Here is a 27,200-nt window from a genome sequence, read left to right on the forward strand (position 1 = left end):
GGTATCGGGAGAGTTGGGTCTCAGGGGTGCAGAAGTTTGATTTATCGCCCTATAGAGGGGGTCAAGACCAACGTATTGGGGGGGGGTTGACGAAGTGTTGTTACGGTCCTTTGGCAATCAAGTCGGAGAAATCCCCTTTTTTGTCAGTCAACTCACCAAAATTTAGCTGGAAAAGTTTATTTTCTAGGTCGAGCCGAAAAGTTGACCTTTTTTCTTAGTCAGCTCGCCGGTGATTTCAGTTTGTATGCCCATTTTTCTGTTCCCAATATTTGGGGGGCGATGATCGGTGTGGAGTTTGAAAAGGGGGCGATGAGTCGAAAAAGGTTGGGAACCACTGGGTTAACCGATTAACCGTTATCCAGATAATCCAACCCTAGCCGGGATGTCGCAAATCACGAGAATACCCTGCATCAGGGCGAAAAGATTTTCATCGGAAGAACTTATGACCTTGGTGACGGCAGTTAAAATGGAGAAAAAATTCATTCTGGGCCCATCTTCTGCAGCCGTGGATTATCATTCCAAAAATCAAGCATGGCTGCGAGTCACAGCTAAGGTACCAGTAATGATAATTTCGCATAGCATTTGGCATTCTGACTGATCTCACACATCCATCGGCTTCCTTAAGGTGAATGCAGTCAACGTGTCAGGCACTATTAGAACTGTCGACAAAGTTATAAAGAGATGGCGCGACTTGAAATTGACGGCCAAGGCCAAGGTTTCGAGGCATCTCAAAGAGGCAAAGAAAACGGGAGGTGGAACCAACGAATCGCCGACTCCATCCCAAATAGATTTCGCTACGATAGCTGTGATCGGGATGGAGTCGGTAGTTGGAATCCCCGGTGTGGCGGACATTCCTTGGCTAGGTAATAATTCTTCTATTTTCATGACTGTGAGCAAAGACCTTCAGCTAATTTATGGTGTTTCATCGTGCTCTTCATATTTCAGACTCAGTTCATCTAGCAGATGTATCGGTTACATCTAATGACGAGACTGACCTCGACGCGATCCAGCTGCAGCCGTTTGAAACCTCACAAGAACAGAATGTGGGCCAAGGTAGCTTTATTTGTCCAATGTCCTGTCCATACTAGGCTTGATACCATAACTGTGTGTATTACGCATATATAGCCATTAGTCTGAACGTGTAGTGTATAGATATGGCTAGGCATTAGCTGAGAATATGTCATCCAACAATGATGGTTGTCCTTGAATTTACAGGCGCCGAGAAATCATTGCAATCTTGCGATGAAGGCTGCAGCAATACATCGTTAAACGAGTGTACAACTGACTCTGTCAATGCGACATATTCAGCCTCTCGAAGCGCGGGGATGAATCGACGCAAGAGGAAGCGAGAAGACACTGAAGAAATGGTGGAGATACAGCGTAGCATTAGAGATCTACTTGCTCAAATGGTGGAGAATCAACAAAAGTTCTTGGAGATCTTTAGCGAGCGTGTTGCTCTTTCGGCACCGTCGACATGAATTGCGCTACATTTTATTCTATCTGTGATCGATGCAATTACACGGACACATTCCATTTCTGTATGACAAGCTTATTATGTTAGGTAAGGATAGGTTCACTAAGCCTACCGCGAACCGTCAACACCATTGACTTGCATGTAACGATAAAATAACGAAATGAATGGTGAGCAATAGAACGTTGCGAATGAGGTCGACTACTCGGTTCCCAGCATATTGGCGATTCTGTCACGCAATGCGATTGCGGTGGCAGATGCACCCAAGATGATGCCATCTTGATCCTCTTCAGTTTCAATGACTGGGTTGCAATTTAGCAGCGGCACGTTGTTTCTGCGGCAGATGTTGTGCAGGATAGCGCAGCACACAAAAATCTTACAAACTTTCGTCGGTGAGTAACATAGATGACCCCCCGTTGCATCGAGTATCCTCCATCTCTGCTTCAGTACTCCAAAAGCTCTGTTCAATGAATATATATAGCCTACGTAAGGGTCTTTCTTTACATATGCTAATATAATAACTTACCTTTCCACTACCGATCGCGTTTTCTTGTGAACCGAGTTGAATTTTTCTTGGTTTGGGTTAGACCAGTGGTTCCCAACGTGGGCGATATCGCCCCCCAGGGGGCGATTTGGCGATCTAGGGGGGCGAAAATGACGAAGGGGGCGATAGGGGGGCGAAAATGGACTAAGGGGGCGACGGGGGGCGAAAATAGCGAAGGGGGCGATAGGGGGGCGATGACGCGTCAAAACGGCTGACCTTTTTTTTTTTTTTTTTTTTTTTTTTTTTTTAGTCATCCACCTAGCAATTCGGAGAGAAAAAAACGTTATTTTCAGCACTGAGCGGAGAAAGATGACCTTTTTTTTTTATTTTTTTTAGTCAACCCGCCGGTGATTACAGTTTGTATGCCGAATTATCGGTGCACAAAATTTGGGGGGCGATGATCGGTGTTGACCTTGAAAAGGGGGCGATGGGTCGAAAAAGGTTGGGAACCACTGCGGTTTGGAGTAAGGGGTCAGAAGCCAATTTTTTAGTGGATAGCCACTATCACCAAGCAGCAATGACGGTGCAAACTCTCCAGACTCGAATCGATCATATAATGTTGATTGAGTGAGGATGAAAGAGTCGTGGGTGGCACCAGGCCATTTCGCACTGATGTCTAGAAATATTAAATCAGAGTCGCAGACTGCCTGTAACGAAAGGTAATAGGATTGATATTGTGACAGCATTGAAAAAACGCGGGCAATTTACCTGCACATTAACGGAGTGGTATCCTTTTCTTCCGACATACAGATGCTCGTTTTGAGGAGGAGCAATGATCGCAATATGAGTGCCATCTATAGCACCGATTACGGTCGGGAAACCGGCTATGTCGCGAAACTTTTCCATAGAAGAACCGGCGTTTTTTGGCATGTATATATATTCCGGTGCTTTCTCGCCGAGTGCATCCAAGAATTTGTCAAATATCACACTGACTGCTGGTTGAGAGGCATTGATATAATCCTTTGCGCAGTTTTGGAAACTGCCTGACGCAAGAAGCTTCAAGCAAATCAATACGCGCTGAGCAGTGGTCAATGGATTCCCCCGTCGCGACTTTGGCTGTAACTTTGCTCTCAGTGTCCCGATCAACTGAAGAATCAGGTGGCGGGGTAGTCGATATTCGCTAATTAGCATATCATCTGTGAAGTCGTCCAACGGGTTGCGACGAGTTCGCATAACGACTTTTTGTCGGTTTTGACGTTCCGCCACAAACATATATGCTGCCATTATGCCCACAACTCGCGAGATGACACCTATATCCAGCTTTCCGCGATCAATAATCAAGACGGTAACTTATTGGTGGAAAACGCGCGGATTTGAAGATTTGCGATACCAATTGCCACTCAAAGTGACGCAAACAGACGCAAACTGTTACGTTTTCTCTCACTTTCTCACTCCTTTCGGTAAACCGATACCGCGCTGCCGAAGAGAGCTGTTTACGGCGTTTTGTAATACCATTTTTACGATTCTCTCGTTTTACGACGGATCTGGTCAATCCGCGCAGCGGTAACTTGATTTGTAATTCCCCCCCAGAATTCGTAATAACTGGTATCTATCAAATGCTATTGCCGCACCGATTCTGAAAACCCGAATATGAACTATCTGAGAGCACTGGACCCTTCCTCCCCCCCCCAAAAAAAAAATCTCCAAGAATGTGAAATTCGGCTTTATTGCGGACAATGGCAGCGCAGAGAACCGATAGCCAGGTGACGCAGAATCGAATCTGCCTCGCTCACTATTCGCTAACAATCGGACGATCGCAGCACAGTGAAACGCGCTATCGATTTCGGAAACCGACAGTGCGAACGAGTTGTAGAGTAGCGACGGCCAATATGTACGGAGCAAATACGGAGCAAATACATTCCCTTTATGATGTAGCTGTTATGTAGGCTTACCATATTTTGGAAATCCAAAAAGAGGACACTTTTTTAGAAATTCGCAACTTGCTAAACCGGAGTAGAATTCTCAGAAAACGGTGAATTTTTCCCACTTTGTGATCGGTTGACTGAAAAAAAAAAAAAAAAAAGGTCATCTTTTCGCTCAGAGTTAAATTCACCGTTTTTGACTCTGAAATATCCGCCGGAGCGTCACTTCTGTGCTAATTTGCGGCATATTGCAATTTGCTCTAAATCTGACCTAAATTTTCAAGGACGTATGGTAAGCCTACTGTTATGTATTTTCCATTCATAGCCATGTTAAATCGTGGTATGCGATAGCTACTTACGTATGGCCTGCGTTGTCATTGTTTGTGGTCTTTATAGTGTTGTCGACTGCAATAAACATTTACAACAGGTCTATATTCTGTTTGATTCCATACCTGCCAACTTGTAGCACGGTCCACTTCTAGGTTTTGTAAGACACCGCTTACATGGGACAGATGGCGAGGAGTAGCTCATGAATAGCCTGCGTCTGAAGATGACTAATGTGATAAGAAACAGAACGCCAACTCAATCAGGTTTTATATATTTGCGAATCTTAATCCACGGAAATCGGCATCCACCATTAAAATCATGAATCTAACCCTGGTTTTCCACAGTCTGGATGATGTATTCAACCGAGTTTGATGTCAGTGAGTGACATATTTCGTTGTTCTAATACAGTGTCCATTTCAATCTTGTAAAAAAGGAGATTGGACGAGCAAAGGGCAATAAAGACTATAAAACCGAAAATAGGACCTTAAATAAAATATTTTTTTTTTCGTGTAATCCTTTTCGTTGAGCAATCTGTATTAAAAATTGAATGATTCACTAAAGGAAAAAAATTTAAGCATGCATTGTAGAATGTAGAATCGCAACAGCTAACAGGATGCAGAGAAAACGCTCTCGCCTAACCGCTGGTCTTGCTGCTGTTGTTGTTCACATATTTGTGCATTTTTATCGGGTACTTAACGTGTGTGTGTGTGTGTGTGTGTGTGTGTGTGTGTGTGTGTGGAAGGGGGGGGGGGGGAGTCAGTGCCTCACCAGCCATGAACCTCACCGCATGTCAATGTCAGACACCCACATTGACCTAGCACTGGGAGGTCTAACTCAAATAGCTCACGGGTCGGACCAGTCAACTGCTGATTCCAAAATGCTACTTCGTACACTTACTTTCACATGTATACTTCATTACCAAGCATTTATATATAGTAGCATATCACATTGTATCACGGATTATAGGAGTTTTATTCTCGTATATAGCAACACCTTTATTCGCGAACAATGCAATTACCAAAATCCGATGATTGGCAGGTTGAATGATCCGCCAAGACACAGTAGCTCTAACGACATAATCAGGGTTTAGTCTTGCGTATGCGTTGTGAGAAATACAAGAGATTTAACTGTAAACGCGGGCGTTGAAATTCGGTTTATTATTATTATATCGCGATTCCTATTTCTCCGGGGTCCGGGGACCTTTTGAGTCGGAAGTGACACATCAGTGCGACCACAGATATTTGAAGTATTGTTTCGTGTAACTAGTGTATTCTCCAGGTAAACTGCATGTAACGGTTCCGCATTGGCGTTTTCGCATCTGTGAATAACTACTTTTTGATCCATTTTCCACAAAATCCACTGTGATCTACTCTGAACTCAGTGTGCACAATTTCTACCTTCTAGAAATTATGGGTGTCAATGTCGCCGACTTGTTGCTAGTGGTAACTAGAGTGAAACCACAAAACCACAGTCGGGTGGTTGTAATGTGGCCTATGAACAGTACACGCTCAAACTTTGCTGTCTCGAGGGATTATTTAATGGAAGTATTTCCGACGAATATCTCAATATTTGTTACAAATGTGCTGGATAATGTAAGCATTTTTCAATCTACTCATAATTGTTTCGCGGGCCGGATGAAATCGTCTGACTGGCCAGATGCGACCCGTGGGTCGTATGTTTGACACCCCTGGCCTAGACCGTGTGAATAAGAGGGATGCACACTGGATTTAAGAAATGATAACATAAAAGGAAGCGGCGAAAATGAATGCGTCTAGTCGACGTTTCCGCTTTTCAGAGTCAATTCGAAGTTATATCTTTCAATTTCGCTGGGAGCTCTTATTCATCTTTACAACTGAATGCTACCTTAGCGCAATACCGCGCGTGTTAGGCTACTAATTTTATGGAATTTTCGACAACGCTCATTGTGGCGCGACAAGCTAGACTTGATCGTGTCGTGTTTGTATTATGACGAAACAATTGAAAAGGAAATTGGTTGATGAGTGCTCTGAAATCGTTTGCTCGGAGTTTGTCCGAAGGAAAGATATTATTGAGAGTAAATTTCTCTTGCGGGTTTTCGGCCATCATAATTTGAGTAACTTGGTGTTTCGATTCGGGAGCGCAGGATTTCAGGGGTCTGTTTTATGTAACAGGGTAAAACCACAGACCGGCAGTTTCAGCCAGATGACTGACTGTACATTGTACAATAGTGTACACTGTACAGTGTACAAAGAGACAATGCCGTGTTCGAAAAAACATAGGCTGCGAGCTCATCTACCCAAGGCACATTTGTTTTAATCTGCGCTAGGCCATGTTAGCCTTCGTAAATCACACTACTTAAGTACTTATGCATGTGCGTGTGCGGCACGTTGCACTCCGCTGCTGGTCTAAACGAGCGAATAAGAAAAACCTACCACGTGGAGATACTGTATGAAACCAAAATCTGAATTGTCGCTACAACCGCATTAAAGGCCGAAGGTTGTTGTCGAACTGTTATCAATGGACGATCTCAGATGACTGGCCTGCAACAACGTAGATTGATTTCGTTGTCAACGGAATGTCCTTCCGATGCGTCCGTCAGAAGTGACACTTCTGACAATTTGGACAGACAGGAGCTGTAGAAATAACTAGGATATCGGAAGATGAGCCTGTTCTACTCCAAGCGCTTTGACAACCATATAATCAAAATAGATGGTGACATTAGTCCCAGTTCATCACATCCATGACAATAAGTAGTGCAACGTTTCTCCGAGAGCATCATATTGTTTTGAGTAATGGTGAATCGCTGTACTGCGTAGGCGCAGCATAAGACGTTTACCTAAGCAATTCGTACTCATACTATCAAAACTGCTTATTAAAAGATATCACTAAGCCTCGATCATCATATCATTGTATCGCTGGTTTTGCCGTCATATACTATCTAGCGTACGTTACTGAGCAATATTTGACGCAGATGGCAATGGATAGCTGTCACCATTTACTTGGCAGCGCTGAAGTAATACAACACAATGAAGAGCAAATGCAAGGTATGTGTGACTGTGTAGATAGGCCTACGCTGGTCTTCGCATTGTGAAATATATGATCGTTATACTATGTGAAATAGAAATATCAATTCCTCCATTGAGTTCTCTCTGATCCATATTTTGCTTATACTCGATACGCTTTCACGTAGAGGTCCACAGAGGTCATTTTGAATCTCTTCTGAAAGTGCACTATAAGCGAACTATAAGCTGAGTTAGGTATAACCTGTTCGCATTTGAAAGGGAGAAACATATATACAGTAATAATAACGTGTAATCGTGTGTACCTTTATTGTCGGTAATTATATAGCTCTTGTGTTTGGGTCATGGCCATCGAGACTTCGATATCTCCGTCCCCATTGCTTGACACGCAAGTGACAGACAATTGTGTTCCCATTATATCGACGCCAAAACCGGTTATGTAGTTGAATTGATCGCCGACTCCAGCAAGTTGGTGAAGCCGTACTAATATATAGCTTATGTCGGTCTATTGCCAACCCGGATTGTACGATCTAACGACAATTTAGTATCTTCTAAGATAATGTTCTTCACGCATGTACGCAAAATGCCCTCAAATACATAGGATATAACCCAATAAAGTCCTTTTTATGTCTGGTTCAGTTGAATATATCTTAAAACTATTGAAAGCAATAAATAAGATGCTTCGACTTCTTCTAATCGACCCCGTGATGCCATAAAATGGACGGACTAACGAACTTCACATATTTTGCACATAACAATACGTAAACATCGAATTTGAAGTCCGGACTGCAGAAATGAGATTCACCAATGTGACGTATTTATGAACCTGGTGTTGGAGCGATTATTTTTCGACGTGTCAAAAAGTTCAAACTCTAAATCTTGTCAAAATTGTAGCGTTAGGTCTAAGAATTCCCAAAATTGTTTACAAAGTCAAAATATATTTGCAACTGCATTTGTTGGTATCCTGGAAGTTTTCACAAGCTCACGCCGATATGTCAAATTTAAATCTCAAACTTGACTGCGTGGTGGATATTGCTTCTTATGGCACACTGGTCCACGACGTATAGCTGGTTCGCGAGATGTTAACAAAACCCATATTTTGGATCCGGAAATGTGGACACTTTAAAAAAAACATTAAAAAAATTACCGGCTCAACTCCCGACCCAGTTTACAGTCTACTGTTCAGTGTTCAGTTGTTGACTTAAAAAAGGTAATCTTTCCAGTACTACCGGCACTCGCGATAGACCCGCTCAAACATCAACATTACAGATTTCGCGTTGTTTCTGTCCATTAGCCTGGCCATCAAAGCTATTAAGGAGGGCGATTTCTCAAAAAGAAGGACTTTTAGGCGTCCTCGGAGGACATTTTCTATTTCCTGAAAAAGGAGGGCAAGTCCTCCTAAGGAGGACAGGACATACGGTGACCCCAATGTTATTTCTCTATTCTTGCCAAGCTACTTCGTACGGACAGACAGGCCCAACCAGAAATGTTGAAAAGTGCTACAGTGGCACAACGTTTAACTTAAATACTTGAAGGCAACATTTTGTATAAATTTAGTTTGTTTTTTTAATGTCAAAAATGTCATTTTTAGTGCAAAATCTTCCGTTTTTACGTCAAAAAATAATCGCCCTAGTTATCACTTATCGTGCCTATAATTTGACTGAGTGAACGTTTCATATTAAATCATTACAACTCAGCGGTTGCTAAGATAAGTCTTAAATATTTTACCGAGCTATTATTTTGCTTTATTCATAACGGCGGCTGACAAAATCTGTAGGTTGCAGGTATACTGTAGGACAGAGGTCTCAAACACGCGGCCCGCGCAAGCATTTTCGATTGTCAAGTATTCGACAATAGTTAACTGTCACATATCTTTTTTAGATTTGGGAACTTAAAATTCACTCCAAAACTGCTCCAAAAACCTCAAACTACTCATCAAACTTTAATATCGCAACATTGCCATGCGGTGGAAGATCTGCTATTATTAGCCTACGTCACCTTACCTGTTCATGATGATAAAAAATGACCCGTTGATGATTCGTGACGGAAAAGTGTGATTTTGACTGGTGCGCGATCATTCGTAGAATTACTCGAACTCGGACTGACCGGGATGATAAAATCAAGATGACTCCAGGGGAGTCGGTTCAAACGCTAAAATCAGAGAAGGACTTGTGACTTGGAACGCCGTGGTTTCGTAAAGCCATGGATGCAACAAAGGCAATCGAACTGTGTGAGGAATAGTAATAGCCTATATCAAAAGGTCGTAGCGAGCGTTGCGTAGCGGATTTCACTATATAAGCAGTTCGGTATGACAACCATTCGCATGCTGTTTCCACCCTGATGTATATAGTTAGTTACATCTTGGGTTTCTCTATCCATGTTATTATCGCCAATTAAAGGTGGCTGTCACCAATTAAAGGGGGCGGGTAACAAAGAGGTAGGCCTACGCTAGACAGACACCGATGGATTGTGAGGCGATAGGACATTTCATTAGTATGACACATTAATTTTGTATTCCTGTTGCTATTTATCTGTTCCAATATTCGAAGGTAAATCTAACGCTGATTTCATATGACTTTGGCAATGACATGAGACCAATAGCCTACTTGTCGGGAGTATGCCCGAAACCTGGATTGGACTGCACTGTTCAAATGCTCTGATATCATAGCAATCCTTGGTAAATTCCAAAACATTCTTCCTATAATTGATGGCACATCAATTGTCAGCTAACTGCTAAATTGTCACGTGACAGTTTTCACGGTGTCATGATGCATTTTCTCCTTGCATTGTGTCTGTATCTCATTATGTTGCCAAGTTATGCCAAGTTCAGCAACACTTTTATTCAAATATTAAATATGTGGTAATGTTCATGCCAGGCGTGGATATTACGATATTATATCGCACGATGTGTGTGGGATGCAAGTATACAAGGTCCCGTCAAATAAGGCCTATACTTCGAAATACATGAATGCCGCTACTATTGATGCTGCGGCTCGCGGTGTCATCGAAAACTTGGAAATTGGCCCGCGAGCACATTTGAGTTTGAGACCTCTGCTGTAGGAGGTGTTTTAGGCTCCGTTCGAAGCATTAATCATTATGGCAGAATGTCGTGTTCATTTTGAATTTTTCGCCGATTTTCCTGCTTTAATGGGTACGTGGGCACTGCGCAGTGCGCACCAATTCTTATTTCACCATTCTTTACTCAAGATTTGAATCTTCCGTCATATGTCATGTTAGCATGGGTCGTAGCTGGAACGAAAATTGGCAGTGGCGGCAACAAATCATCAACGTGGCTATATTGTAACGTTGCAAGCAAATGAAACACAATTTTGAAAAATCTTTCATCTTATGATACAACATCATCTCAATTTGTATAATGGTTGTATGTTATATTGTACAATTTATGCATGATATGTCATCGTTAATAATGATCATTACATTCCCCGCAATTGTGATCGCCTGTACTGACATACATAGCTGTAATCATAACCGTCCGTTTCCGAAGTAATAATCGCCACATATCTGATGCGGTGGCATATTTGTAAATCCTAAATGTTCGTGAGGTAGTGTCCGAGAGTCGTTCAAGCTAGTGCCGCGGGAGTGTTGACATCATCCTATCTCAATCAAGTCCTGTCAAACCTATGTAAAGGATACGGTTAAAAGTTTTATTCGATAACTTCATGGGCTTGGGCATGAAGATGGAAGCGAGGTTGGAAATGTGTTGGGAAAATCAATAATCGTCATATTACATTTTCATCTGAACACGACACACACGATCAGTTGGACACAATGCGATAAGACAAAATGCGATGTAATGAACAAATGATAGGATGCCGAACGACCAGTTGGGGTCTCTTACACTGGCATCGACTTCGGTCTAGTGCCCGATGTCGCAGTTCTTTTCTGTTCGGACCTTTCTTGCTCTTTCCATTCGTTGTGAGTGCGTTCTTTCGTCGGGTCTATTTCTGGGCTTTCTTTGTCGCCGTAAGAACAGCGGCGCGGGGGAAGGAGAACCCAGACTCGTAACAGGACGCTTATCGTCACTATATCACTACGCTGACTCCCGCGGCAAAATCAGGTCACTTTTAGTATGCAAAATTTGCAAGGACACGGGCTCTTCTAGCATCATTTGTCATACCAGGCCATGTACCTTTTAAATGTTGTTTCGCAGTTTTGTCTTCATTCGGGTGGTGAAGGTTGTGGAACTAACAAAAGTATATATTGCTTCGCGATGTATCATGCTGAGTTTGTTTGTTTTGTGGTATTCATGGTGTTTATCGACTACTATGGTCATTTACACCAGGCCGATATTGTTCATTATTTTCCGTAACTGCCGACTTATAGCACGGCCCACCTCTAGGCTTTTTGTACGACACCGCTTACGCGGATGAGGTGGCGAGGAGGAGCCTAGGTAAACCTCCAACACTTAGGTATCGGAATTCATGCTGAGTTGGTATTCTACTTAGTTCATAAAAGCTTACATTTTTATTCTGCCTTTATAGAATGAAAAGTCTCAATACTATGTCTTGAAACTTAGTCCAAGTCCCGCGGAGTAGCACAATGAAAGAATGAAATTTTTTGCAACGTTTCCAATGTGGCAAAGTAAATTTGTATTAGTTAGCTCGTGAACGTACGGGTTTGCCGCAAGTAAAATCTGAAAAATAAGTCACACCTCACTCTTGGGCGGCCCGCGTTATCTTTACGTAATTGACAAGCAGAGACATACCGTCGTTAGTTTGTAATTTGATATTACATGGCTGTTTATGTGCCACGTTTCTGATGTGTCTGGCTTACAAGAAAATTCTCATAAGGTATGATATGACACCATGCGTTTACAATTTCGGTCATTCGCTACAATTATTTCACTGTTTCATTTTACGCCAAGTCTGTAGTCACGCGGACCTTATCGCTGTCATCATGAGTAGCGTATATCGGCCATATCGGGCCATATACTCGTTATACGTATGTAGTTTTGAAGAGCTTCTTGGAGGTACAAAACTTCAATATGCCATTCAATTGTATATAGTTTTCAAGTAATATTACTCGAAAAGAGTTAGTTACAGAGTGCGTCACATGTGGATCAGCGTTATAACTGGTATTATTGGGAAAGATTAGTCAGCATAACTAAGTATGCGCGCATTTTGGCGAACTATCGCCAGTACAGAGAGATAAGGCCTTTTACGGAAACTTTTGTGGATTTCGTAAAATAGAATCATAATTTGTAATAATGTGACTTGAGTTTTCTCGCTTGGATCCGTTGTTGCGTAGGATATGCTGTTCTCGTAGAAACATCAGCGTATGAACCATTGCGTGAATTTAATCGAATACGAACGGCAGGCGTATATAATTTTTCAAATTCCATGAAAACCGGACTGTAGAACAAACGAAATTGCGCGACATGTTTGTTGAATTGGTTCGGCAGCCCGCGTCCTCTTTCACGCCTATGCTGCTGCTCCCTAGCTTTATAACACATCAATAAACAATATTAGTCCACAAAATCAGTTGAGGTTCCGTTAAGATACGGCAAAAATCTCGATTTCAAGTCAGAAATTTCCTATCTAATAATGCGTCGCCTACTTAAAAATCTTTGATGCTGTGTTCAAATCATTGCGATCCACATCTGTTCTAAATCTGACTAATTACATCGCATGTCTGCACCATACCCCATTTACAAAGTGACTACACTTCTTGATCCACTTCAGTTGTATACGCGGTCTGGTTGAATTCGAAGAATTCAGGTGGTAGACTGGTGCTAATCGTCAATAAAAACCGTTTCGCAACTTCCGGTCGTTGCAGCTTGCCCAGGTGGGATTGTTGCAAGCAGTTTGTCGTAGTAGCTGTCCTTTCATCTTGATTTAGTTAAACATAGATTACAGCGACTATCGAAAGCTACAAAAAGAAACATCTTCAACTTAAGTGGTCTTAATCTTAATCACACGGCTGATTCGATTGGTTTCTAATTGAATTTCGCAGTTGAATCGGATTCCTAAAATTTCAAACCAAAATCCAAGCCGTCGCTGTCTATTATCCAAGACATCCCAGAAATTCATTTCCCATATTTTTATTCATGAAAAGAAAGAAGGGATTTCGACAATAACGGCTCAAATCATTTATGTCATCTTCGTCATGCTTCTCAAGGTTCGGGAAATATGATATCGATTGCTACGTCGGAAGTGAAAGTATATTTCTGCATAGAGATGCCGAACGTACAATGCATTCTGAGGAGCAGCTGTATTTCTAGAATACTAGTGTTATGCAGTTAGTTGTTGTTTATTGAACCAAGAATTACGTGCTTATCTCCTTGTTGGTCTTTTCCACCACCGTCAATTCTGTGGTGAATGGGGTAATATTTGGGTAACTGACGAGAGTCGTACGAGAGGAATTGACATTTAATTTGACACATTTCGCGATAAGGAATCTACGTGAAGCGCCTATTTTGGGCAATGGAGTAACATTTGTGCAGTGGTTTTCGGATACAGACACAGACCACAAAGCGGAGAGTCTATACTGCTATACCTATTCGAAACTAACGATGGTGGGCAGATTGCAAACGAAAAATAATATCTTCTTCTACGACTTCTACGTGCAGGAGGTTTAATCATGGTGGGCCGTTCTCGGACGTTAGATATTCTCGGTCCCATTGATTCCAAGAATATTTATCTCGGATCTTAGGTCATTCACGACATAACCAATGGTTTATTACTTTTGGTTAAATCACTAGCCATTTAGGATCTTATTTAGCAATCGAATGTAGAGAATATGACATGCGAATATTGATATACTTTTAAAAGTGAGTTGTCTCATAAAATGATCAAAGAGCTTCTTGGAGGTACAGAACTTTAATATACAATTGAATAGTATATTCATATTGAAATGGACCCGAATATTTTCGGCTGACACTCGTCAGGGGTAATCGTCAGCAACTAGTAGAGAATTGGTCAAAATACAGCCTCTTCGCGCATTTCATTTCTCTGTATCGATAGATATGTGGCCTGGTCATGAGTATCGAGCGATTTCGCTTACTCAACCCGAAATCACTTCAATTTTTCCACGTGCCATCGCATTCCCCAGACATCGTTCTATTCCTAGGTCCTCACGTCGCATAACTCAATATTGGAGACACGACATATGTAATTGGATACGGTCTGGCGTTGTATGTGGATATCGTAAGGTCATTCGTGATAACTGAACTGACACTTGATCAGCGTGAAAGAATTTACTATCACTGTAGCATGTGCCAGTTGGCAGGGATGAAAGGATATCACATGCGGCATAGGGATTAATTAAGATCAATGATGCATCGCGCCTGAACGTGATGAGTGGATGTTAAATATGTAACAGGCAGAAGTAGGCTATCACATCTATTTGTTCTAAAAAACTTAAATATATATAATGTAGTGTGAAAAACTATTTCATGGATAATGCGGTGTTTAATATATGTACGTGCATTGAACATTATACCATTGTACGCCCTCGACTATACATATTTGGTAGGGACGGTGTGAAGGTGAGGAAATTCAGCACTAAACGACCGTGCCAATTCCAAAAATTATTTGCTCGAAAGTTTGCTCGGAATATTCAGCTTTCGGTTTGTGAATCTTTATTGACTTTGTGGAATTATTATAGCATTTGATTGTTCCAGTTGATACATTAGGTGACGTTTAAAAAGTCAGCATTGTGACATAATATGGCCTGAGCCGTCGCTAGTTATCATGTACATTAGTATATGACTTTACGAAAATGTAGGGTTGGAATTAACAATATGACGTCACGTGACGTCATAGGTTCACGTTCGCGTTCACGCAGAACCTTTCAAAAAGGTTCGCGTTCATACGAACCAGAACCTTTCAGAGATTCGCACCATCTCTAATATTCACGTTATATATACTAACCTGACGGGTTCATATCGTGGTTGCGATCAAGGCCATATATTTGAACTTGAAGATGGGACTACGAATGTTTTTGTATCAGATTTCTTGGCCGTATCTTTCCGTGACTTCTGATAAGGCATGTACATTGTACAGGTTTTAAATCTTGAAAATGTTTTGTGTTGTTATGTCGAATCAAAGTATTATAATTATGTGTAGTGACTAACGCTTCGTCGTTCATACCAGGGGGAAGGGATATTCCCGCGAGTAACTGTGTCGGATCACTCATCACTAGTGAATGCGTTCTGGCAGAAGATCTCTCGCGCGCGTCGCTCGTATATTTGTCCCAAAACCGTTAGAAAAGTGAACAGCTGCAAGTAAAGTAATGTGAGCAAATACTCAATTTCTCAACACATTCCCGTATGTAGTGCATTCAACTCCGCGGCAATAGTTCGACACAGCACGCAGTTAGAACGATTACCTTGTTAGCTAGAAGCATGGCGGGCAGGGTTGATGTTGCATTGTTTACAGAAGGAATTCATATTTACGAGATGATTGTAGACGCAGATGTCGAATGGCTCTGCAATTTACAATTTGATTTCGACTCATCGACCAAGTAGGGAGTATTTAGCAAGACGTGTTAATACCAAGGTAAATATAAGGCGCGGAATAATGAGATGGAATTCACGCTATAACGCGTATATGGTTACACGAAAATCCCAATTCCAGACACTATAAAGTAAGTCATCTTACATCAGATAAAAACGAAAGAGCAGTCTGACATAACGCGACGAGGTAAACTCATTGGCAATCCCTCCTTAAACTCGCAGCCAAACTCTCCGGTATATAAACAGGAATTTCGTTTGTCGGTAACTAAGATGCAGCTATGCAGGTCCGGTAAATTATGGTTTGTTTGATAAATAGAAATAGAAACATATTTTAGTAGCCGCTGCGTATGTAACGTAGCTGTTGTTGTAATTATGTGCAAAACTATGGAAGGAACCAACTAACGTATGCCGTATAGCGCTGTCTACAGCCTATTGCGATACACGATACTTATTGAGTCCAATCTTCACTTTACTTCCAAGTATATATTGCATATATGTATATATGCAAAAGAGTTAAGGCGTCGTTTTCGGGTCTCCGCGGTCACGACCATTGAGAACGTCGTAATTGCAACATGTCCGGGTGTTTGAGTATATTACAATTATAATATTTGTGTTTTATGTTGACATCTAATTATCTTCTGGATTGAGAAAGCGCATGCTTAGCACGGTGCTGTACGGAATCGCCTTACCGCACCCGGATTGGGAAATAATCGGAATTACCTGCGCGATCCATCACACCTTATTGACGCCTGAAGTTATTACTAATTGCGTGGACGCACAACGTATTACTTATAATGGCGTGGAGGCAGCTCGGGTTGTCCCGCACTATTCTGCCGCTAAATTGTATTGTTATACGGGAGTGTGATGCTAGTTTTGATCGGACCGCAGGCCAACACCATTTTCCCTGAAGATTTGTGTCAGGAAATGAATGTGTTCTATCAATTTATTCAAACGATGTTTTCTTCGCTTCAAAACGAAGTGTAGAATTATAACTTCGGCCGTTTATATTTGTGTATATAGCTCATCACGTCTATACCCAGAAATCTAATAATGAATATTCTTGAAATTCTTAAAATTCTGAAGCCGGAAAGAGGCCTAATTAATCGATTTTTACGGCACGCTTCGGCGATGCTCAGAATGCAAACATGTGTATCGGATAATTAACTGGTGTACCACACAGCTTCAAGGTTTAGATCAGGCTACTATGGATACCGCTAGACATGGTAAACGCAATGAACAACTTTCGGTTCTACAAGAATAAGCAGTCAGCATCAGTGCGACGTTAAATTTTGCAATTTCGAATTGAAACTACAAGTATGAGTGTGTTAATTTCTGTAAAATATCACAAACCGGAGCCCACGATAACTTGTCTTAACTTAAGTTATCGTAGGCCCCGCACAGACTTCTGCGAATTCGAAATTCGAAATCGTTGAATTACGATATCACGGATGTATTCTTTATCGTAGTATATATACGTTGTTGCTGTTGTCTGCGGTATTCATGGTGTTTGTCGACTACTATGGTCATTTATACACAAGGCCTATTTTCTTCAGTTTTATTCCGTAGCTGCCGACTTGTAACATGGCCCACGTCTAGCCTTTTATAAGACAAAGCTTGCACGGATGAGAAGGCGAGGAGGGGTCTAGATAAACCTCCAATGCCTCGGTAGAAATTCTGGAGTCGACCTCGGTCGGCCTCGAACCCACACCCAGTGGTGTTGTGCTGGTGAAGTGTGGATTATACCACTACGCTATCTCGTTCGTTGATGCGCAAATGTATTGGCACCATACCAAGCGCGTACATCACGCACTTGTCGAAATATATGTCGGCGTACTCGCTCGACGGCCGTACTTTCGCATTACGTTGTGGCCGCTATACGTACGCTAGCACAAGTATCAGATGTTGCTCACAATATTACGTTACTTTTGTGGGAAATGTGATTGGTACTACGAAGCACGACTTTCGCGTTGAATTTCACCCCGAAGCGTGTATACGATACTATCATATCGAGGAGTTTGTGGAAGTTCTTCAGAATGGGCGGAGACAACAGCCGAGTGGCCGTGTCCATTGATTGCTCAACTTCTTTGACTTGAAAATAATCTCGAGAATCCAAGGTTTCCGCTTTCTGACGACATAAAGATCACGCCACTATGAAAGTGTCATTATTGCATTCTGATTGAGATGGCAAATGCTCTTCTGTAATTTATAAGCGCTTATTGCGCGAAAGAGCGAGTCGCGAAATAGAATTCCCATTGCTTAGACTCGTAATCATCGTAGTTGGTAGTGACGTTAGCGAGCAGCATGCATAACACTGTTATTGCTTGTTATGTGCGTACGATTATTATCATCACAGGCTGCAGTGCACCAAGCACATACATAATGCACATTGCACATATATTTGCTTATACATCACGCTCGATGCGCTTTTATAGACATAGCACGTGAACTTCAGCAGATATTTCTGAGTTCGATCCTCCGGTTTATTTTTTGCAGCTGTAGCCTACATTTCTATAGTTGAACTTGTTTTACGAGCATTTTCCTCTTTTGAAGTTATCGCTCACAATATACGCACGGTTTACAGGCAGTTCGCATGAGGGATAGGGTATATATATTAGATATGATCTATGAATGCTACCCGAAAGCGCGTTGTAGGCAGATAGCTTGATAGCGATAAATAAAGAGTTTTTGCGTTATTCCAACTATGTTCAGTTCATTAATTTGTGTTTTGCCAGCAGAAAATCTAGCCTCGTCCGCTGTACCTGACTCGAGGCGCGTTTCTACCCGCGCTGGACGAACATCCTACACGGCTATGGACGTAAATCGATGCGTAATACTTGAAGGAACCGACGATGAAATGGTAAGTGATGGACTGTTTGTACTGTACCGATGTATTATGTTTTCACGTTGCAAGTTGTTGCGATAGTAACCAATACAGCGACATACGCAATGTGTGCGAAGTTGTGTCGCTAATTTCTTGTTACTATTGAATATATATGTCTGTCAATCTGCTTTGTTTACCAGCGAGTATCGACTGTAGTATTGTTATGTGACTGACAAATTGCTACTCTGTTGCATCGCTTATACATGGGTTCATTTTTCAGATATGCAGTGCTTATCGGGAAACAGCGGCACGCACCATATTATTCTATTTCCTTGTCCTGATCACTGTGGGATTGATTCTTCTCGTATTTTATTGGAAGCCAGACTGGAAGGTAACTAAAATCCGACCGTATCGAAAATGCGGAATCAGTGCAATACTTCGAATAGTATAAAAAATGTCATGTTTCCGCGTTTAAAGTTTCTGATAATATCGCATCGTTACGAAAGTCATCTTCCCGGCGTATGACATCGCGATAATGATAATGGTTGCGCGATTGTGCAATTACTTAGTAGCCCGTCAGATTTACGGGCACATTCCTTGTCGATTCCGTTGCTAATGCGTCGCCTCGGGTTTCGGTGGTCATTGACCATGCGAAGATTCGATCAGCAATCACTCATTATCAATTACTGCGTTTCTGTTGAATGAAATGACAGGTTCCGGTAATTTAATGGTAAACACGCGTCGGTATAATTAGAAATTTGCGTATGCATGGCCTACTACTAGTAGGCCACGGCGTATGTTGGAATCGAATTGTTTTAGCAATATTTTCTCGTTATAGCAAATTTGTTGTGTCGCTAATCAATAAATAATAGTAGCATCCTATGTAGTGTGCGTATGACTTCTTGCCATTTCCGAGTTGTCATGTTAAATCGCGGCAGATTTTGAATGCTTTGCTCAACACCATTGACATTTTTATATTAGGGAAGTTACATTTTATCATTACTAGGGCAAGTTTTTGCAACTTTTTTTGCAACTTCCTAAATACTCAGAAGTTATGAAGTATGGTGTCTTAAGCTGTATGAAGGATTCTTAATATATTGCAAGTTTTTGTAACTTTTTCGAAATTTCATGTAACTTCTTGCAACTTTTTTCGATTTTTCATGCAACTAACTTTTTACTGGAAATATTGGGCACTATATGTAAATAGATCGCTTGATTATTTCACTGTCGTTTAAATTCGAGGTCCTTTCTGATTTGACGTGCATTGAGGCCAGACCGCCGAAAATTATATTTTCACTGGATCAGTTTTTTCAGGCTATTGATTTTGTTGAAGTTTCCAACACTCAGTTTTGCTACAGCGCCTTGGATGCGGATCGATTGTAGTATCTCATACCCTAATCATTTCAAGGAAATTGTCCACAAATGCAACTTTTTAGGGCAACTTTTGTGAAAAATAAATGCAACTCTCCACGTATTTGACTGCAGCAAAATCTCGCCCCAATCATGACTTGAAATCGCTCCCACACCCTTGACACGCCCTCTCTCTCTTGGAAAAGATCGCAGGAGAGCACGCTGCACAAATTAGATTAGCTTTGGGTTGTTGGGTTGTTATACTATTCAATTGTATATTGAAGTTCTGTACCTCCAAGAAGCTCTTTGGGTTGTTGTGAATGGGAACTCGGGAATTGGCGTTAACAACTACTCTTTGGGCGGAGCACAGCATTAATTGGGACCTTGAGCGAACTGCTATTGCGTTAAAAATACTATCTGTAGCTATTGTCCTAATTACGTCTAGTGCTGTATCTATGAATACAATGTTTTATATTCCAAATTTGCAGTTGGATTATGTCAGCGGAAATTAACCTTCACTGACCTGGCGATCCCTTAGCCTACTATGCAAGCCTTCTGCGAACCCCGAATTTTCGGCTAGTCACAAAAACAAAAATCTACCATGTTACATACCTAACACATTACTCCAGAATACTGCTGCACAAAATGGACAGTACATCCACGCATGCACAACAGTGGTAAAAGATCAAAACCGTTATAGCATGATTCGAACTCAAAATAAAAAGACTATAATGAATCTTACTGTAAATCAACGTGACTTCTTTCGTATAAGTCGGGTGTGTGTCTTGACCTTCAGCGAACTCCGATTAAGGACCGCTGAACTATGCAGTCTGTGCTAATTAATGTGAGAAGACAATGTACTATACATGAGAATACAATCTGTCATCAATTCAGTACGATTTAAGCTGACAGATGCCTTGTTTTCTAACGCTTACTTTACTCTTCGTGTAGGTACGCGTGAGGTCAGTGCCTTGCAGCGTGGAGTCTGCGAAGCACGTGATTCTGCATGACCGATACGACAGACGCCATGTCAAACGGATTCAGGAACTAACGCCTCCCAATAATATGAAGTAAGTCAAATTTACTTGTCCGGCGCTTGTCCGAACTCGCCATTCGGGTACGGAACTTCAGAATTACACGAAACCATACTGTTGATTTATTGACTAAACGATTTTCGACTGACTCTCGTCAGCAGCAAAGTTGGGCAACTAGAATTTTTTAGCTTTTCCCAATTACATTAGTATTAGAATTACAACAACACAGTCTTTTTCCAAATTACACTACAATTAGAATTGTAGCAGCACAATTTCTCCTAATAAGAGTAGAATTAGGATTACTGAATTCGCGAAAACTTGGACATTGAATGAAATTTAGTTCATATCAAATACGAGCTCATTCCCATACCCACGAGAATATTATAATTATTAATTGTTTCTTAATAAGAGTCAAGATTTCCTGACTGAACGTTTCCTTTTTAGAATTTTCAAAAGAAAGTCGGACAAACAGGTACGTCCCGGCTAATCGTTCATCGTTTAGTCGAAATACACAAATATTGTATCTTCATTTGAAACGTCGACTTTTATAAGGTTATCTATCAAGTCCTAACGGAAGGTTTTGTGTTTTCGTAACATAAAGCACCCGACGGGCGATTCTTCAAAACCCTATCTGTCGCTGTCAAGGATTACAAAGAGCGGACTACAGGCGAGCCTGTTCTTTGAACACAAATTTCTGAAGTTCCTGTGGAATGGCGAGTCCTTTTTACCACTACGGTGAGTGGACTGGCTTCATCCAAATCGTATATAACAATGAATGATGAGTGTCGGTTATGTTGCTTTTATCAGATTTGGTAGTCTTTTATTGGGGCGGGAAATGTAACCGTTATAGTGCAATTATATCCAGCATTTATATATATTTCAATTATTATTATTATTTAAATTACCAGCTTCATTTCCTGGCTACTGCTAAAACTCATTTGGGTATCTTATGGTTATTTTGACTGTTGCTGATATTATCAGATTGTATTCACATCGCAGTTTGTTTGTGGTATTCGTGGTGTTTGTCGACTACTGTGGTCATTTACACCAAGCCAATTTTCTTCATTTTTATTCCGTTGCTGCCGGCTTGTAGCACGGCCCACTTCTAGGCCTTTATAGACAGTTAGACACCGCTTACACGTATGAGATGGCAAGGAGCAGCCTAGATAAACCTCTAACGCTTAGGTAGGAGTTCTGAAGTCGACCTCGGTCGGACTCGAACCCGCAACCTTAAAATCAGCTTCACGAGCCAATAATTACACAATCTCTGTTGACTATATGTTCCTGTCCGTGACCTCGTCGATGGGGGAGTAGTCGTACGCGACGACGTAACAATGTGCGCAAATAGTAATATTCCCCATGTTATGACATTTGAAATCGTACATCCGCATAATAAGCCGTTTCGTTAACTATGATTACGCCTCACCAAATAATGACATGGTTCACTTTAACCGCGTTGAAAACTTTTCTTCAATTTGTCGACCGGACACGAAATCCAAGTGATAACTCGCAATAGAAAAGCAGACAATAATATACCGGAAATCGAAGGAAGTGGAATTCTAAATTAAGAAGTCACCGCTGACATTCGTGTCACTGCAATTTGTTATTGATATGGGATAATGGCAGAAACAATGAAACGACCAAGCGATAATGTAGGAGCATGGCAATTTGCCTTCGTTCAATATCAGCACAATTTGAGAGATGTGACGCGCGATAGTGGCTGATTCTGCCAAATTGGATTGGCGCAGTGACGGAGTTATCGGGTCGTTTCGAAACCGTAGCATGCGCTGCGGAATTGGTCGTTATGTTGAAATCTGGCTACAGTTAGGAATATGTAATAAAATATAATTTTCCATATTCAATGCATTATTCAATATAATTTGGGTATAATATTGCTTTTGTTATACAACTAACTATTATAAATCCGTATATTCTTTGGCTTATATCACAGCGATATTTGTACAAATGATAAAGGGATGGTGTGAACCTCTGAAAGGTTCAGGTTCGTGTGAACGCGAACCTTTTTGAAAGGTTCTGTGTGAACACGAACGTGAACCTCGTGACGTCATGTGACGTCATATTGCTACTTCCAACCCTATCTTCCAATGAAGTGATAGCCTATATTAATGTACACGATACCTAGCGAAGACTCGGTCCACATAATGACACAATGCTGAATTACATATCGGCGTTTTAAACGTCGCTTAATGTATCAACAGCGGTAATCAAAGGATATAATAATTGCGTAAAATCAGTACATTCCGTCGCTTTGCCAACAATTTCGACGAGGACTTACCAAGGAATATAAGCTTACGCCTTAACGGTCTTAGCCAGACCGGACAATGTGTTCGGAGTCTGAGTATTGCTACATTGATATTGAGCAGAGTGTACAACGGGTTTCAATACTCGCTACGGATACCACAAACAACAACTAGTTATGCAGCAGTAGCAAGCACCTTAATCGCACGGATTTGGTTTTAATGATACAGTAAAGATATGAAGTCAAGATTGACCCCGTACGCCCGTTCGATTTTTTACATCAGAAGACGATATCAATGTCATTGATTCGTTGAATGAATAAGCATCATTCGCTGACTACGTATATCGCTCGTGATGTTGTGTGATTGCGGGTCAAGCTCACAGCAGATAGTCACTAAATATTCACAAACGGAAAGCTGGTTATTCCGAGAACATTTTTGCAACAAAGCAACTAAAACTTTTAAGGTTGTCAAGGTGCATGGTGCATGCTCGTTAAGCGTTGATTTTTTATGCTGCCAGCACCATGCATGGAGTGGCCCGCAGTTGAAATGCAATAAATTTGAGCCAAAGATCTTATAATGGATTGAAAAATTACATTGAATTGAAAATTACAATTTACCAAAAGGTTCACAGTGCAGAACCTACCAAGGTTCTGTTGTGAACACGAACCTCTAAATTTCCGAGGTTCACACACAGAACGCGAACGTGAACCTCACGTTCACACCATCCCTACGATCAATCCTAATTTGAAAATTTGGGAATCCTTAAAGTTCGCAGTGTCTCTGAAAAACGTGCATAACTAAAACACTAAAACAAGTTGAAAAGCACTTTTGGAATTGTGCATTTTAGCGGCCTACATGACATTATATAAAGACATCTGTTTCACGGTTGTTCCACCATGATATCATAGCTTCACTTGCAATGATTAATTATAATAGCAGTCTTGAACTATAGAGAAAGGGGTTGTGTGTTTTCATTTGTATATCACTATGGGCGTAAGGGAGTTTTGTACGCATAACCAAAGCATAAATTCACATTTGATTGCTCTGCCTCACCGCAATAGATATAAACTTGAGATCCATCGATTAAATCGTGTATAGATTCGGGGTTGGTTATTCCAATGTAGGCTGGTACCTTTTCTTCTACCAACTCTGAATAATTCTCAGCTAGTTCTGAATTTACCATGTATAGTTATTAATCGCTTGACAATTAGAATCGGGGTGTCAATATCTATGAATTGTATAGGAATTGCCAACATTCTGCATGTTAATAAACATATCGACACACGCGAAAATGTTTTGCTATAGCGGTGGGCCATCATGGTCGATAGAAAACGCATTGCCAAATGCTGAAGGTGTAAAGGTGCATATTTCTCGTACATCATGTGAAATTGCTTGTTTTGAAAGTCAACTTCCTTCTTGTCACGGAAAGTATGCCCACGCCTCCGAGAATATCATTTCGAACTAAGTGCGAATGTTTACAAAACTCGGCAAATCTCGAAAATTTTCCCAAATCCCTCCTTCCACTTTACCCCCGTATGACTTAATTTGTTGGTGCGCAAATACGCAGGGGATTCGATTTTGAAGTAACGGTGCACGACCTTCAAGACATGGCCGGCGGACTTTGCGAGGCGGAAAAGCGACTGCGAAGAATCTTATTTGGACTCAACAGCATCGCAGTAGAAATCACACCCATGATCACTGTGTTATTTCGAGAAGTACGTGATATTCCCTTACGCTGCGTGTTTTGGTGTCAACATCTACTTGGTGTAAGGTGACAAGAAGTGCTTATAGAGATACGACATTTCGCACATTCTACTTGACAAAGACGACTTCTATATTAATTCATACTTGCGTGCCTTGTATAATTGCCATTCCTGTGGAACTGTAAATCGAAAGCGTATAAGCTCATTTTTCAGCGATAGCTTTAATATTTCATGCTGGTGACGTCATATTTTGTGATACGATTGTTGATATACAATGTTCTTTCCAATTCTCTAAGTTGCTGACGATTACCCCTGACGAGTGTCAGCCGAAAATATTCGGGTTTATTTCAATATGATATGATTCAATTGTATTTCGGAAACGCATTATAGTTTTTGATGTAGCCGATGCAATCTCTAAATTCCATTGTGAGATTACGGTTTCAACAAGCGCGGGCGCATTTGTGTGATGTCATGGTCAGTGTTATCATGTGTTACGTAATATGGGTATTCTGAAATCCAGCCTTCCAATTCGATGAAAGATGTAATAGGGTAGCTAGATGTCTTATTTATTAGTTTATATACTTTGTTGGCCATATTTAACGGCCACTTACAAATGAATATGACTTTTATTTGTTATGTTGATTCGAACACCTTCTTGGAGGTACATAACTGAGTGTGTGAAAGCTACCAATGTCTTACTTTTATTAGATAGGGATAATCAATCATGCGACTGTATCCAAAACAGTCCCAGGTTTACAAAGCAACGACGCAATTCGATCTTCCCTTTCAGATTCTTCATCCGTTCTACATATTTCAATTATTCGCCATCGCAGTGTGGTGCGCGGACGAATATTATTCTTTACCGGCGGTCATCGTAATCACGTCAACAATTACCATTAGCTTATCGCTGTACCTCACAAGAAAGGTAAAGCGATTAATCAGTGTTTTGACAATCATCCATCATAATCATAATCACATGATTGTAGCAAAACCGAATGATTGCTAACATGTCATCCGGCAGCGGGCCGGTGCGCGTGTTGGTGAATGGTAATTTCGAAAAGCGCCAAAGTACCAAGTTACTGCCTGGTGACGTGATTGAAATCGAAGCCAATCAGACAACGGTGTGGTGCGACTGCGTTGTTCTGTCTGGATGCTGTGTCGTAAGCGAGAGCATGCTAACAGGTAAATTGAATCGAAATAATACTGTCACACACGCATGAGTTTAGTGTTACTCTTGACCTCCAACTGAACCCAATCAGACTGGCCCTGGAAAACAGTGCGATTTTGGGAAGCCTGGTTTAGAACCACTGATTTAAGCCGATACTTATTCACCCTGTAACTTTATAGCGACGATACAGTACACGCTGATCGAAATCAGTCTGTCGGACATATGTAAACTTTGTCTTCGAATGATTAATGTTTCAGGGGAAAGCGTGCCGGTCGTAAAGGGCCCGTTGGAGTCCAGTAATCCCGTCAACGATTACTACGACCAAAACCGCCATAGACAACACACTCTGTACGGTGGTACGAAAGTTCTGGATGTATATTCCAACCAAGGCACGGATCCCCCGCGAGCCGTTGTGATCCGTACCGGTACGTACTAAGCTGACTCCGCCGACCATTTAAGATATCAAATTTTGCTGTCCTACTCTGTGGCATGGGTTCAGTCAGTGTGATCAAAGACGCATGTGTCGTACACCGTCCAAATTGGTAAATTATACACAGCTCAACTTCTGCATGTTAATTCCGTCTCAGTTGTTTCGTAATGGCGTTTCATTACTGAGAACATTGTCCCCCGCTCGAAAACATTCAATTTTTCACTAAAGTTGCTGCTCGAAAACATTCAAGTTTCCACTATAGTTGCTTGCGATTACCAATGACGATTGTCAGCAGAAAGTATTCGGGCTTATTTCAATATCGATATCATATATTATTCAATTGTATATTGAAGTTCAGTATCTCCAAGATTCTTCATTCTATTTATGCTTAACTCATGCCAATGGTATAATTAGGGTTGCATTTAAAACAAACGGTGTTTTAAAACACTTTGTTTAAAACATGTTTTAAACAGTGTTTTTAAAAAAGACCTTTTTAAAAAAAACAAAATTGTGTTTTTTCTAAGTTGTAAAATTATGCCATAAAAGTGTAAATTCTTTCCAAAAAACATGTTGTATGAGCCTACGGACAACTACCACCAGATATAGCCGACGTATATCGATATGAGGTTGTCGGAACCCTCAAAATATAGTCGGTTCAACATTAATAGTACAGATATTTCGTCAAAGGAGCTAAATTTACCCTATATTTTCAATTGTCAATGTCAATCCACTATGACGTCACAATTGAATATTC

The 27,200-nt window shown here is 41.1% G+C and overlaps 2 protein-coding genes and 1 long non-coding RNA gene across 4 annotated transcripts in view; 2 read left to right on the forward strand and 1 right to left on the reverse strand.

The window, feature by feature from the left end:
• The first annotated feature begins 382 nt into the window (after positions 1-382).
• Positions 383-1,533, forward strand: LOC145433230 (uncharacterized). The gene is made up of 4 exons (XM_080310261.1): positions 383-553; positions 626-863; positions 946-1,053; positions 1,216-1,533. Exons 1-4 carry the CDS (start codon positions 383-385, stop codon positions 1,476-1,478), a joined length of 780 nt encoding a protein of 259 aa, XP_080166387.1. The 3' UTR covers positions 1,479-1,533.
• On the reverse strand, positions 1,534-2,060 carry LOC145433231 (uncharacterized). Its single transcript, XR_013913073.1, has 2 exons — positions 1,998-2,060; positions 1,534-1,931 (listed from the first exon to the last, which is right to left on the reverse strand). It is a non-coding gene; the product is annotated as an uncharacterized LOC145433231 (long non-coding RNA).
• Positions 2,061-6,969: 4,909 nt separating this feature from the next.
• The window catches only part of LOC145455856 (polyamine-transporting ATPase 13A3-like), a 47,651-nt gene continuing 27,420 nt past the window's right edge, over positions 6,970-27,200 (forward strand). The window contains exons 1-10 of one of the 2 annotated variants that reach the window (XM_080333880.1): positions 6,970-7,227; positions 18,412-18,536; positions 18,781-18,891; positions 20,802-20,920; positions 21,329-21,356; positions 21,486-21,619; positions 24,713-24,860; positions 25,639-25,773; positions 25,835-26,030; positions 26,274-26,441. In XM_080333880.1, coding sequence (XP_080190006.1) covers positions 7,155-7,227; positions 18,412-18,536; positions 18,781-18,891; positions 20,802-20,920; positions 21,329-21,356; positions 21,486-21,619; positions 24,713-24,860; positions 25,639-25,773; positions 25,835-26,030; positions 26,274-26,441 — 1,237 coding nt within the window. In that variant the 5' untranslated portion in view covers positions 6,970-7,154. The remainder of the gene's footprint in view (positions 7,228-18,411; positions 18,537-18,780; positions 18,892-20,801; positions 20,921-21,328; positions 21,357-21,485; positions 21,620-24,712; positions 24,861-25,638; positions 25,774-25,834; positions 26,031-26,273; positions 26,442-27,200) is intronic. The other variant, XM_080333887.1, reaches the window with a different exon arrangement.

The sequence above is a fragment of the Botryllus schlosseri genome, chromosome 2 (assembly GCF_051294905.1).
Source record: "Botryllus schlosseri isolate E-star chromosome 2, Bs_hap1, whole genome shotgun sequence".
Lineage (NCBI taxonomy): Eukaryota > Metazoa > Chordata > Ascidiacea > Stolidobranchia > Styelidae > Botryllus > Botryllus schlosseri.

Coding starts and splice junctions, on each gene's coding strand:
- LOC145433230 (XM_080310261.1), top strand. CDS start 383: ATGTCGCAAATCACGAGAATACCCTGCATCAGGGCGAAAAGATTTTCA. Junction 554..625: donor GGCTGCGAGTCACAGCTAAG/GTACCAGTAATG, acceptor GGCTTCCTTAAG/GTGAATGCAGTCAACGTGTC. Junction 1,054..1,215: donor AGAACAGAATGTGGGCCAAG/GTAGCTTTATTT, acceptor TTGAATTTACAG/GCGCCGAGAAATCATTGCAA.